This window comes from Podarcis erhardii (assembly GCF_964252035.2).
Source record: "Podarcis erhardii genome assembly, chromosome: 8".
Lineage (NCBI taxonomy): Eukaryota > Metazoa > Chordata > Lepidosauria > Squamata > Lacertidae > Podarcis > Podarcis erhardii.
Window position 1 is genome coordinate 3,248,290 of NC_138499.1, and position 13,080 is coordinate 3,261,369.

Here is a 13,080-nt window from a genome sequence, read left to right on the forward strand (position 1 = left end):
AATCTGGACTTGGCCAATGGGGAAACTCCGGTAGCGGCCGGACAAATAAACCCACACGCAGGCACCAGCGCGTTGTGCGCATGCGTAAGCCTTCACGTCAGGAGGTTTGGGCCGCGTTCTGCGGGCGCTTTCCGCGCTTACGCTTTCCCCCCCCCGCCAAGGATTCTGGGAGTTGTAGTTTGCTGAGGCTGTTTAGCAGGCAGCCTAAGAATAGGGGAAACTGGGGGTGATACTTTTGTCAGATTGGGGAAACCCAGCCAGATGGGCGGGGTATAAATAATCAAATTATTATTACTATATGTGCCCCTTCCTGGCATGCCCTTCTCAGAGTGCTTTTGCCTCCCACTGGGATGATGTTATTTATTTAAAAATAAATTGCTTAAAACCTTCTTGAATAGCCAGTTGCTTTAATTAATGCTTGCACTGCTTTTAAGTGTTTCTGTGTTGCTGCACGCTCCCTGGTGTTTTGCAACAGGGCGATATATAAATATTAACTTGGGTATCACTGTAAACTGTTTATTATTGTTGCTATTATTGGTTTCTATTGATTTATTGCTTTGTTTGTTGCTTGTATAGGATATTTTGTTTTTTAATGTTTGATGCTTTGTTGTGTTTTTATGTATGTCGTAAGCCACCCAGAGTGGCTGGGGAAACCCAGCAAGATGGATGGGATATAATTTTTTAAAATTATTATCATTATTTGTTTTAAAAAACGCTTCTTGCATACTCGGATGATGTTTGCGTGTGGTGATGCGCAGAAACATTTCTTTTCCATGACACTAATGTAGACTACAGAACAAAGTCCGCTGCTCCACCCAATTTCCTTCCGGCCCTCCCTGCCATTGGCATACGGCCCCAGGAAAGTTGCTGATGAGGTAAAGAGACCCAACAGCCAGTGGCGTAGCGTGGGGGGTGCAGGGGGGGCCGGCTGCACCGGGCGCAACATCTGGGGGTTAGGGTTAGGGGGTGCAAATCCACGGGTTAGGGGGCGCAAATTACTTGCCTTGCCCCGGGTGCTGACAACCCACGCTACGCCACTGCCAACAGCAGAAAAGTCACCACCCCCTGCAAAGAATCAGGTAGCAAAAAAATGTGGTTTTTTCCCCTTCCCCCTACCTGCCGCTTGGGGGCACCAGAGCCTCCCGACAGCTTTCCTTAATCATTGTTAATTTCTCTATAAAACACAATTGTGAAATGCCAAGTGCCTTTTGCACCATAGGCTACCAGGACACCCTGTCAAAATTCCCCCTGGGGCAGTTTCCTTCACACTCCCAGCATATTCAGAGTGAAAATCAGGGACAACAGAAGCAGCTCAGTTCCAGCTAAAGTACTTTTGCAAGCTCTGCAATCAGGATGCGAGAAGAACCAAGGCCAGTGAGAGAAAAATTCATGCAGTGCTTTACATTAAGCCAGAATCCACAACTTACTTAGGAATCTGTCCTCTGTTCCAGAACTCCACAGCCCTGGAATCTCAACACTCGCAATGAATATTTGATTACCTCTGAGCATGTGCAGAGGCCACCCAAAAGATAGGGGCGGTCTAGAAGTACCCTAAGTTATCTGAATGCACCCTGGTGGAAGGGCTAACGGCTTCATAATAATGTATAAAACGCTGAGAATTTGCAAGGGGGGTACACTAGGAAAGGGCTTTCTATTTTAAGAGAAATGCAGGTGTGCCCCCTTCCTTCTCCCTCCCCTCCCCACGGTCTATCCTTTCAGGCCCCCTAAGCAGTCAATCTGGTGTACTGCCAATTCTTAGTCAGTACCCACACGTTCAGGAACGCTGAAAACGACCCAAGTGAAGACAAGCAAATACTTTCAGGGGGGAAACAATGCAAGTTTATTTCCTGATGGGTTCTCCAAAGTACAATGTTAAGGAAACGACAATCATAATGGAACTGCACGATAAACAACAACCCATGACTTGTGGGATGTATAAAAGGTACCCCAAAAGAGATGACCTACATGGGAGAGGAAGCCCATGGGAACAGGATGGCAGCAAAGTTCCCAAGCCCCAAAGCTTGCAGCTGGAACAGCTGGAATCGCCATGTCCTTTGAAGCCCCATGCTTTGCACTGTCCGCCCTCCCTCACTTCTGCCCTGGATATGCCTACTCGTCTTCACTTCCTTCTTGGTCACCCTTGTCCCCGGTATTTCTCGCCTCCCCATCTCCACTTCCTCCTTGGTCAACCTCGTCCGGAGCAGCCTTCTCCTGCCCTTCTCCCCCCTGGAGGGCCCTGGTGACAGGGATGTTTGTCACCTTGGGAGCAGTCGGGGCCTTGCGTGGGACCTGGAAGCAGAGCTTCCCATCGTGGGTCAAGGTGCAGGTCACGGCGTCCAGATCGGCATCTTCCGGCAGGAGAACTTCCCTGAGGACCTCTCTGTGGTCGTGGAAAACGAGGTCATCTTCCGACCTGGTCTTCTTCTTGTGTTTCCCGGACACCGTCAGCTTCCTCCCGTCCATCTTCACGGTCAGCTCGTCCGCCAAAAACCCGGCCATGTCCAGGCAGAGCTGGTACGTGATTCTGTTCTCCTGGAAGCTGACTTTGGGGACAAAGCTTGGGCTGCACTGCCCTTCCTGGCCTGGGGCTGCCCAGGAGATGTGGGGATAGCTACCTGCGGGCAAGACCCTCGGCCTCCCCATCTCATCCACCTGGGGCTGCGCAAAGAGGTTCTGGGGATAGCTACCTGCGGGCAAGACCCTCGGCCTCCCCATCTCATCCACCTGGGGCTGCGCAAAGAGGTTCTGGGGATAGCTACCTGCAGGCAAGACCCTCGGCCTCCCCATCTCATCCACCTGGGGCTGCGCAGAGAGGTTCTGCGGAGCCTCCAGCCACCTGTAGCCGCTTCTTGGATCTCTGCTGTAAAGCTGCGGGGAGATGAGGCTGGACCCAGGATAACCCCCGTGCTGCAACCCTCCGGATCTCGAGAAGCTTAGCATAGCTCAGCAGGACGGTCTGTTTCTCTCTCTCTCTGGGCTCCGGGTGCCTGCAGTGTCTCTTTCGACTCTCTCTCTCTGGGCTCTGGGTGCCTGTAGTGTCTCTTTCCGCTCCAGCGTCTGTCTCCGACAAGCTGCAGCTCCTCCTTTTATCCTCTGCAGTGGCCTTCCAGACATTTCTGGAGCCTTCCTCTTCTGCTGTTCCTGGCGCTGGCGGGATGACCTTGACTCACAAATATGTGCCAAGAGATAGAAACACCATCCAGAAACTTCCAACACACATTCATCAGCCGCCGGCCTCTCCCAAAAGCTCCTGGCTATTCCTGCCCTCACCTGGAGAGCATTCCCTCTTTCAATTTTCTGCTGGTTGTTTGCATGCTTTTTGGATGTCCCACGATCGTATTATAAAGTAGTTGCGTTCTATCTTGTAAACCAAGCACTGGTAGTTGTCGTTTCTTTCTGTTTTCCAGTACATTTCTCATCAAGAAAAAAACTGGAGCGGCGCACACAATTTTTTATTCTGAATGTGACCCAGATGAAAAGTTTAAGAAGCAGTGCTATAGCCTGACAACCCTTATTTCAATGTATTTCAATTAATTCATTGTGATTTTATGTAAATTTTGTTATTTTTACTACTGTTCGTGCTTTGAGCCCGGCTTCAGCTGGGGAGGGCGGTATATAAATAATAATAATAATAATAATAATAATAATAATAATAATAATAATTTCCTCTTGCCTGATAACAAGCAAATGCCCGAGAGAATGAGCCCATACAAAAGGGCTACTTGATCGTATGATGGAAGTTTTGTGGGCAGTTTCTGCTTTTAACTGGAAATAAAACGGTGCTTTTTTGCACATGGTGGGGTCTCTTGCAGCCTCATAAATATTTGAATAGGCAGGGCCATGGACAACATTTATATTCTAACACCTTAGAAACTAGATATTAAGCTCTTGGCTGAAAAATTAGAACACCCCTCCCCCACAAAAAGCGTCCAGAACACCCAACAAAATTTCAGGGTCAACTGCAAGAGGCCTTTCCCTTTCTGAGCATAGGCCTCTCATTTGGCAGGACACGGGAATAAGTTTCTCTGACAGGAGGAAATTCATGTTGTTCTATAGGCTGCAATCCTTATCGCACACTTATTTACTTAGCAAACAGGGTTTATATGCCACTTAAAGTATACGTTAAAATTACCAACAAAATCGGGGGTGAAAAGGCAAGTTAATCTGTTTCCCCCGAAAATATAAATAAAATCACGAGTTTGAAAAATAAGGATTTTATAAGACAGTGTCGCCTGTTAAAATGCATGTCAAATTCACTCATTAATGGGACTTCCCTCTGAGTAACAGGGTCATTCTACCGAAATCTTAAACGAAGACTAGGAATGATTTTTGCAAAAAATAAAATAAAATCCAATCTCCACTAATACACAGTGAGGCGTAGCCTTTCTTGACAGTTTCATAATTTGCAGTCTACAGCTGCACATACAAGCATCACCAACGCTCTCCACTTCCACTTAAAGCAGAAGTCTCCAGGCTTCATGGCACCCCTAATATCTGTTTGTGAGGTGCTTTGGGCACTCTGTAGTGTGGGAAAGTGGCAAACACGGAAAGTACAGTACATTAAGCTAAAAGGAGGCAACATCTTGCAGTGGCCGCTGCAAAGCTACGTTTGGGGGAGAAAACCCAAGCGTTTCCAGGAATACTAAATGTGTTGCCTGCAGATGTAATCCCAATCATTTCTTTAGGTGCTGACCCTGCCTCCTGCTCTCCTGAAGATAACTGCAAATGGACATGCATAGCAAAAAACGTGGACGCAGTTCATTTTTTTTAAAAAATGCAAATACCCTGAAATACCTTCAATGCAGCTGTAAGCAGCCTTCTCTCACGTTATTGCAGGGGGGGAATGCTTTTTGCAAAATACCGATGTCAGCACAATTTATATTTTTAAAAGTGATGTTGCATTTACTGTTTGCAACAATTGCCTGGGCGAGCAGGCGGGCTGCCTAGATGCACTTTACTTGCACCCACGTCTAGCCCCCTTGAAAACGGCTGCTTTTATTTGCAGAAGGGCGCATCACGGACAAGCGGGCTGCCAAAGTCCCAAACCCTTAAACGGGGCACGCGACGTCAAGGGGCTTGACTTTGGCTACGCAATAGCAGCACCGCCGCTTGCAAAGCGAGGTTGCAGGACGGCGCGCAAAGCTCAGGCTCTGCAGACCCGACGGCGAGCGCGCCCGTTTTGCAAGGAGAGCGCGGGCAGCCAAGCAGCCGCGCTTCTCCCACCTCCTCGCTCCGGGCCGCGGCTGGCAGCTGCCTGGGCTCCTCCCCCCGTCGAGAAGGCGCCAAAAGCCCGGGGAGAGTGAGTCCCGTCGGGGCGGGCAGGCGAAGCGAGGGAGGCGCTTTGCCCCGAGGTTCGCCCGACGGCCGCGCATGGCGAGCTTCTCCCGGGACTGCCGCCCTCGGCGCGCCCTAGCGCGCACGTCGGGCCGGGACTCCTGCGTCCAGTACGTGCCGGTGGGTATGCCCCCTCGGAGCCTGCTGGACCAGCTGGTGGTGGACATGCAGAACCACTTGGAAGAGATGGAGAAGATGCGCGTGGTGCTGGTGGACGCGTACCCGTGCCTGGCCACGCGGCGCGAAGGCCGGCGGAGAAGGAGCCGCGGCAGGAAACTCGACAGGCGCTGCCTGGACGACGAGGAGGACGACGACGACGGCACCAGCGACTACCTGTACTCCCTGGACGTGACCGGCTTCGAGCCCGAGGAGCTGTCGGTGAAGGTGGAAGGCAGGAAGCTGACGGTGAGCGCCAAGCACGACAAGAAAACCGAGGGGACGGACGGCTGCGTCTCGCACGAGTTCCGCGAGGTGCGCAAAGAGGTCTTGCTGCCCGGAGACGCCAACATCGAGGCGCTGGCTTGCAACTTCTCCTCCGAGTTGGGGTGTCTCAGCATCGAGGCGCCGCGCCTGGTCCCCAAGTCCGTCGGGGAGAGGACCATCCCCATTACCATCCTCAAGGCTTCCGACGCCCCCGGGACGGCGAAAGGGAGCCTGCCGCCGGCGGAGGAGGAGGAGAAGAAGGAGAAGGAGAAGGAGAAATCCAAATCCAAATCGCGTTCTTCCAGCCCGGAGAAAGGAGCTGCCGTCTGAAAAAGTTGCCCGACAGTTCCTCGCGCGGCACTTCCCTGCTGGGATGCTGTGAAAGCGTTTTGCGCCTCTTTGGGGTCTCTGTTTAAGGAGCGGTTCTGCTTTGGTTCATTTCAAGTGCGTTGTTATTTGTGCTTGTTGGTGAAAAGTAACTACACAGAAGTACAAGGAGAAGATCATCTGGAGGGCCTTCTGGCAACCGTTGTTGCATGTTGACTTTTGAAACCTTTCTTCCTGCTTGCCGACGCTTTTGAAAAAGGTGAACCCAAAGAGTTGAGCATTTATTGGCGTGTTTGTTGGCCTGTTTCAATAAATTAGACTTCTTCTATCTGGTTTCTCGTTTGGTGTTTTTAATTTTATTTTAGGGGGGAATTGCATTAAAAGCTTGAAAAAGCTGGCTGGAGTTGAAAGAGAGTCACTTTTTAAAGATTTCAGAATAAATCCCAGGGGCAGGGGAGGGGTGTATCTGCTTGTGTGGTGTATCTGAAGAAGTGTGCATGCACACGAAAGCTCATACCTAGAACTAACTTAGTTGGTCTTTAAGGTGCTACTGGAAGAAATTTTTTTATTTTGTTTTGCTTGTGTGGTTGTTACTGGGTTATTTGGGATCAAAAGTCTCCAGCCCCATAAAGGAATAGGATGGACAAGCCTGCTAGCGTAGCCCAGGGGTACAATTTCTGCCTAGCATGCCGGAATCTGAACTTGGAGAGGCCCCTGCTAGAAATGCTGCCTTGGTGGGCTGGATCTTTATCTCCCCCGCCCCCAAACTTTGACAGGTGAGTGGGACCATCTACCTGTCGATCATCTGGCAGCCCACCTGGTTCAGCCCTTAGCACAGGTATCAGCTGTGCACATTAAACCTGCCCATCAAGGTGCTCTCACCCGATTCCACTCCCCAAAATGGAACTTAAATGTATATTTTGGTTCACCCAGCAATTGTGGGAACTGCTTTCAGGTGAAGTTCAGACGACCTAGGAGACGGGGGTTCACATCCAGTGAAGTCCACTTAGGTGACCTTGAGACAGCCACTAATTTGGGGCCTAGCTGACTTCACATCTGTGGCGAGGACAAAATGAGAACTATGCGTGCCATATTCCTTTGGGGAAAGGTTCGCAACGCAAGCGTCATTCCGCCAAACTCATTCCAATTACCATTTGCAAAGAACGGCTTGTTCTTTGGAAATACGGTCGCATGTCTTTTGATGTTAAAGTCGCCCTGCTGGTTTTTGGAAAAGGCGATGCCTTTTATTTGCAAATGGTGGGTGAAAGGCAGAACAAAGTTTTGAAACTTTGCAGGTCAAACCACTCGCCCCAACGCTGCGTCCAAAAGCAAGCGCGCGAAAGATGGCAGCTTTCCCTGGTTTCTCCCAGCATTTTGAAACTTGCATTTCAGCGCCGTGGTAAAGAGCCAGCAAAGATGCTTAAATCAGGTTGCCTTAAATCAGGAACCTTTGGAACCCTAGATATTTCTGAATTCCCATCTCTTGCCACTTGCAATGTTTGCTGGGGATGATGGGAGTTGTAGTTTGGCAACATTTGGAGGGTCAAAGCTTCCCCACCCCTAACTTGACTAAACTCACGGTTTCCCCAACAGCTAGGGGTGCAAATCTGCTATTTCTCCATCTTGCCAGGGCAGAACCTAATCCATAGCAAAAACCATAAATTCCAAATCAATCCATATTGCAACAGACAAGACAGACACACATGTCTAGAATAAGGATTGCACAATTTATTTCTCTTGCGTACAGAAATTTATATGCATTTATTTGAAAGCGATGCCGTTTCCCCTAAAAACTGGTGCAATTTGATCATTAAGCCACACGCAAAAATTAAGAGGAGCGTATATGCAGTCCAGTATGTTCTCATGCAGGTATAAAAGCCAGGATTGCTAACATTCAAGGCACTGTTAAATCTGTCTATGCCACAATAGGTTAGTCCTGTTTGGATGCTCCTGTTTAGAATCGCAGCTGACCTCTGTCACCAAACTCGGGTGGTTGGTGGCGGCGGCAATGGAGTCAAAACAGGACCCGCGAGGAACGAGAGGGGTGTATCTTAATGCAAGATTTGCAGTAGTACATTGGTGGGCAGGGGGACACAAACACATAAACCCAGCCCGGTAAGGACCGAGCATGTTCAGTGGGTGCCATGGAATGTCAAATGTCCATTGGGAAAGGAAAACGGGTGTCAGGGACAGATTGCAGGGCAGATTCGAGGGTAAACCGTACGTGGAACGAGTCTGCCCCTGCAGCTTGATGGAGGTAGAAACTGTCTCTCATGTCTTGTTACTCTGCCGTTTCTCCGGGGATATACGCTCGGTATTTATCACTCCTGTTACACAAAAATCTCCAAACGGGTCCGAACTTCAATGTCTAAAACTCCTGGTAGAGGACAAGGATCTAGAGATCACGCTCAGGGTGGCCAAATTCTGTGCGACTACCCTAAAACTTAGGGAACAAGCTGTACTACCAAAACGATTCAGGTTTTAAATGACAACTTTAGGTTATATTTTAGTGATCAAGATTTAATATATATTTTAAACTGCCGCTATATCTGTATGGTCTCTGTTAAACCCAACTGCAATTCAATGAATTCCTGTTGTGTTTTATGATTTTTCTGATATTGTAAGTGAGCCGGAACTGGTCTGTGACCGTAATAATAAAATTCAATTCAGGTGTCAGGGACTGGCTGGAGGCAGAGGAGTAGGGGGAAGCACCCGCTGGGGACCCCCCCCCCCCCCGGAAACCCTGGAGGAGGAAGGCTGAGAGCCAGGGCTTTGGTGGCGAGACACAGGAGAGGCCAGAGATGATGAATGCCGAGGGGGCGACTGGGTTTAGTGAGCAGGAAGAGCCTGTGACAGAGAGCAGTTCAGACTCCAAGGCTGAAGCAGAGGAGATGGCAGAAAAATCCAGGGAGCCAGTCTCCCTTTTTCCCCCTGGTCTCCAACAAGGCACAGAACAATGAGGGCAGAAAAGAGGCCAGAGGTGCAGAAACAAAGTTTGAGGCTGCTTGGAAAACATCTGAGAGAGGGAGGAGGCTTAGAGAGGGTGGAAGATAGGGACAACTGCTCCAGAGGGGCAGGGCCACCTGGGAAGGTTTGCTGAAACCACTAGGCTGAGTTGCATCTCCTTCCATTGAATAAAGAGTTAATTTCACTGGCATCAGATTTGCTTCCTTTCTTGTGGACCTGCGTCTTTGACTCCAGCCCTGACAGCTGCGGGGGGGGGGGGTGCGGAGTGAACTGAGACCCTTGCAGCTTGTAGTACCTGGGAGGATGTTGCACCGGGGGCAGAGGGGGATAAACTGCAACATTTTGTTGCAGTTCCGACCTGTTTTCACCCCAGAGTGCTAAATATTGAGAGGGGGGAGAGGGCTCGCCAACCCAGTGGGGAAAATCCTCACTGGAAAGCCCATGTCCCTATTTTCCTGGACCACAATTTCTGCCTCTTGTTTCCCGCTCCAGTTTCAAGGCAAATATCACTTTACCTGCACGTGCTGTGGTCTTTTGGGTGCTTCCAGGGCAACCGGCTTTATGGAGAATTCATCCTGATTTGTTTGCAGGTTAGACGAGGCAACATTGGCTATTGAATAAGCATCCCCCCTCATTTGTTCATGGGTGACCTGGAGTCAAAGCAAGCGTTGCCCCACAACTTTCTCAGTAAAAGGTAATGGGACCCCTGACCATTAGGTCCAGTCGTGACCGACTCTCGGGTTGCGGCGCTCATCTCGCTTTACTGGCCGAGGGATCCGGCATACAGCTTCCGGATCATGGGGCCAGCAGGACTAAGCCACTTCTGGCGAACCAGAGCAGCGCACGGAAACGCCGTTTACCTTCCCACCGGAGCGGTATCTATTTATCTACTTGCACCGGTGTGCTTTCGAACTGCTAGGTTGGCAGGAGCAGGGACCGAGCAACGGGAGCTCACGGGACTCGAACCACTGACCTTCTGATCAGCAAGTCCTAGGCTCTGTGGTTTAACCCACAGCACCACCCACATCCCTTACTGCCACATTAATGGTATCCAAATATAGACTATTCCGGGAGCCTTTTGTCCTATATAATACCTCTTCCTCCCCACCCCACCCCCACCCTCCAAATTTGCCTACCTGCCTGCCACCTCTCTCTGCTCCTTCATTAACCCACAGCGCCACCCACGTGGATCTCTACTATTGTAAAAAGTCCAGTCTTTTTTTTTGCCCGGGGTGTGTGTGTGTGTGTGTGTGTGTGTGTGTGGAGTTTGCTGTGTAAGGTCCCCCAAGCAACTTGTGCAACCCGAATCTGCCAGCAGGTGATTTTGAGTCCCACTAGAAAATAGCAAGCAGCCTGCAAGCTCCTGGAACTTAATTCTACCTGCAGAAACCTCAAGCTCTCCATTCATGAGCTTTGCTCCCAGCCCCCAGCCCCCCCCCCAATTCCCACACTAGCAGTGTGCAATACATTCCTAGACAGATCCGTTGAGTGCAAAGGGGCACTTTCAGTTCTTAAGGCACAGGAAAGGTGCTGCAGGGTCTGAGGCGTGACGCAGAGCACGGGAAAAAGCTTTGCAGAGTCAGTGGCTGCCTCTCTGGAGATCAAGGAGAAGCTGATGGAGTTTTTCTGTCACAGCAACCTGAGAGCAGGAGAAGTTGAGAAAGAGGGATCACAGATCACAGAATTGTAGGAGATGGAAGGGAACTATATTTTTTGGGGGGTGGCGGAAATGAACGAATTCCTATGCCCTGCAAATAACCCAGAGAGGCATTTTATTTAAAAGGACACACTCTACCCATGTAAAACATGCTGATTCCTGGACCGTCTGTGGGCCGGATTGAGAAGGCAGTTGGGCCTGATCCGGCCCCCGGGCCTTAGTTTGCCTACCCAAGATCTAGGCAAACCTCCTTGCAATGCAGGAATATGCAGCCGTCCTATATGGGGATTCAAACCTGCAACCTTGGCATTTTCAACACCGCACTCTAACCAGCTGAGCTATCCAGGCAGGGAGGGAGTGCTTGGGCTCAGCAGGAGGGAATGCCAAGCACAGCTGGATTTACATATAAGCCAAACAAGCTATGGCTTAGGGCCTCACTCTCTTGGGGGCCCCAAAAATATTAAAGGGGGAAAAAAAACCTGGATCTACATTTCCAAAATATAAGATAAAAACAAATAAAATAAAACGTACATACAGTAACAGTGTTTTGTGTTGTGTAGGCTCCTAGGATGTAAGTCATGGGCCCCGCCTGCTCACTTGCTCCCTAAAATATCACTGGTTTGCTCATTTTTATATATAGGGTGCCTCCATTCTGCATGGACTGATCGCATGGCAACATGTGCAAATGGCTTGAGATACCTACAGTCATACCTTCAGACGCTTCAGGTTGCGTCTTTTTTGGGTTGCAGACCACCAAAACCCGGAAGTACTGGAACTGGTTACTTCCAGGTTTCGGTGGTCGCGCATGCGCAAAGCACTAAATCACGCTTTGCGCATGAGCAGAAGCGCTGAATCGCAACCCGAGTGTCCACTGTATTAGGTCCATAAATTACCATATATACTCATACCTCGTTTTGTGGCCAGCTAGCCGAAAAGGACGCGGTGCACAGGGTGGTTTGTGCTTCTGCGCATGCGCGAGTGGCAAACCTAGAAGTAAGCCATTCCGGTACTTCCAGGTTTGCCGCGCACGTTCGCCGGAATGGACGCTAGACAAGGCAGACGTTTGCGGAGGTATTACTGTAGCATATATTCAACACCAAAAACAGCGGCAATTTGTTGTTGACAAAGGACAGCTGGACATATAAAGGGCCCCATTACCTTCAGTAGCCTAAGGCCTCGTCAAACCTAAATCTGGCCTTGGCTCTGAGGCTTTCACGTACACATAAAAAGCTTGTATGCTCAAACGCTTGGAACTGCTGTCTCGGTGCAAAATGGTAGAGAAAGAATCCCAGGGCTCCCAGGGCGCTGAGAAGGCCTTGCCCCCCCCCCAAAAAAACAAGGCAGAGAGCTTAAAAGACCTTACGCTTTTAGCTGTCTATAATTTGCACTGTTTCCCAAACTCAGGTCTCCCCTTGTTTTTGGACTACAGTTCCCATCATCCCTGACCACTGGTCCCACTAGCTAGGGATGATGGGACTTGTAGTCCATAAGCAGCTGGAGACCCAAGTCTGGGAAACCCTGGTTTAAGAGGATGCAGTGACCCCCATTGTTCAGCCCGGACACTAAGGTCCAGCTCTGAGGGCCTTCTGGCCGTTCCCTCATTGCAAGAAGTGAGGTTACAGGGAACCAGACAGAGGGCCTTCTTGGTAGTGGCACCTGCCCTGTGGAACGCCCTCCCACCAGATGTGAAGGAAATAAGCAGCTATCTTATCTTTAAAAGACATCTGAAGGCAGCCCTGTTCAGGGAAGTTTTTAATATTTAATGCTGTATTGTTTTTAACACTTGATTGGGAGCCACCCAGAGTGGCTGGGGAAACTCAGCCAGATGGGCGTGGTATAAATTATTATAAATTCTTCTTCTTATTATTATTATTCACATTAAGAGATTCTGAATCAGCATCGTTAGGCCCCTTTGTACCTTGTAGGTCTCCACGTCCTTCAGTCTCTTGTGCGCAGGGTTGAGTTTGTTCAGCGAGGCCTGCGCATGGTCCTTGATCTCCACAAGGCTGGGGAGTGGCTGGCAGACCTTCAGGGTGGGAAAGGCAGAAGGAAAGCATTTCAAAATGTTGTAGAACCAGGAATAAAATCCTAAGAGCAGACCAAAATCCCATCTAGTTCAGGAGCTGGGAACTGTCTTCCAACCAGAGGCGATCCCAAGACATCTTGGCTGCCTGAGGCAAAGAACAATACGTTGCTGGGGACAGAGAATGACAGAATTATAGAGCTGCAAGGGACCCCGAGGGTCATCTAGTCCAACCCCCTGAAATGAAGGAATCTTAGCAAAACATCCTGGACCGATGACCATCCAACCTCTGCTTAAAAACCTCCAGAGAAGGAGACTCCAACAGCTCGTACTGCCAGAAAGTTCTTCC

The 13,080-nt window shown here is 49.8% G+C and overlaps 3 protein-coding genes and 1 long non-coding RNA gene across 5 annotated transcripts in view; 1 reads left to right on the plus strand and 3 right to left on the minus strand.

The window, feature by feature from the left end:
• NAPRT (nicotinate phosphoribosyltransferase) overlaps nucleotides 1–13,080 on the minus strand; it is a 221,860-nt gene that overhangs the window by 183,510 nt on the left and 25,270 nt on the right. Inside the window, exons 12-13 of the mRNA XM_081874540.1 lie at nucleotides 12,627–12,734; nucleotides 10,612–10,690 (exon numbers count right to left, since the gene is read on the minus strand). Coding sequence (XP_081730666.1) covers nucleotides 10,631–10,690; nucleotides 12,627–12,734 — 168 coding nt within the window. The 3' untranslated portion in view covers nucleotides 10,612–10,630. The remainder of the gene's footprint in view (nucleotides 1–10,611; nucleotides 10,691–12,626; nucleotides 12,735–13,080) is intronic.
• Nucleotides 1,817–3,571, minus strand: LOC309349326 (uncharacterized protein). 2 transcript variants are annotated; one of them, XM_081875142.1, is made up of 2 exons: nucleotides 2,760–3,571; nucleotides 1,817–2,615 (listed from the first exon to the last, which is right to left on the minus strand). In XM_081875142.1, the coding sequence occupies exons 1-2, from the start codon at nucleotides 2,938–2,940 to the stop codon at nucleotides 2,110–2,112; spliced, it is 687 nt and encodes a 228-aa protein (XP_081731268.1). In that variant the 5' UTR covers nucleotides 2,941–3,571; the 3' UTR covers nucleotides 1,817–2,109. The 2 variants fall into 2 exon arrangements, with proteins under 2 accessions (XP_081731268.1, XP_081731267.1); XM_081875141.1 differs by having other exon boundaries at nucleotides 2,688–3,571.
• Nucleotides 4,976–6,416, plus strand: LOC309348390 (uncharacterized protein). Its single transcript, XM_081873516.1, has one exon. It carries the CDS (start codon nucleotides 5,371–5,373, stop codon nucleotides 6,085–6,087), a length of 717 nt encoding a protein of 238 aa, XP_081729642.1. The 5' UTR covers nucleotides 4,976–5,370; the 3' UTR covers nucleotides 6,088–6,416.
• The window catches only part of LOC309349118, a 63,710-nt gene continuing 58,427 nt past the window's right edge, over nucleotides 7,798–13,080 (minus strand). The window contains exon 2 of the long non-coding RNA XR_014159731.1: nucleotides 7,798–10,080. This is a non-coding gene — a long non-coding RNA (uncharacterized lncRNA). The remainder of the gene's footprint in view (nucleotides 10,081–13,080) is intronic.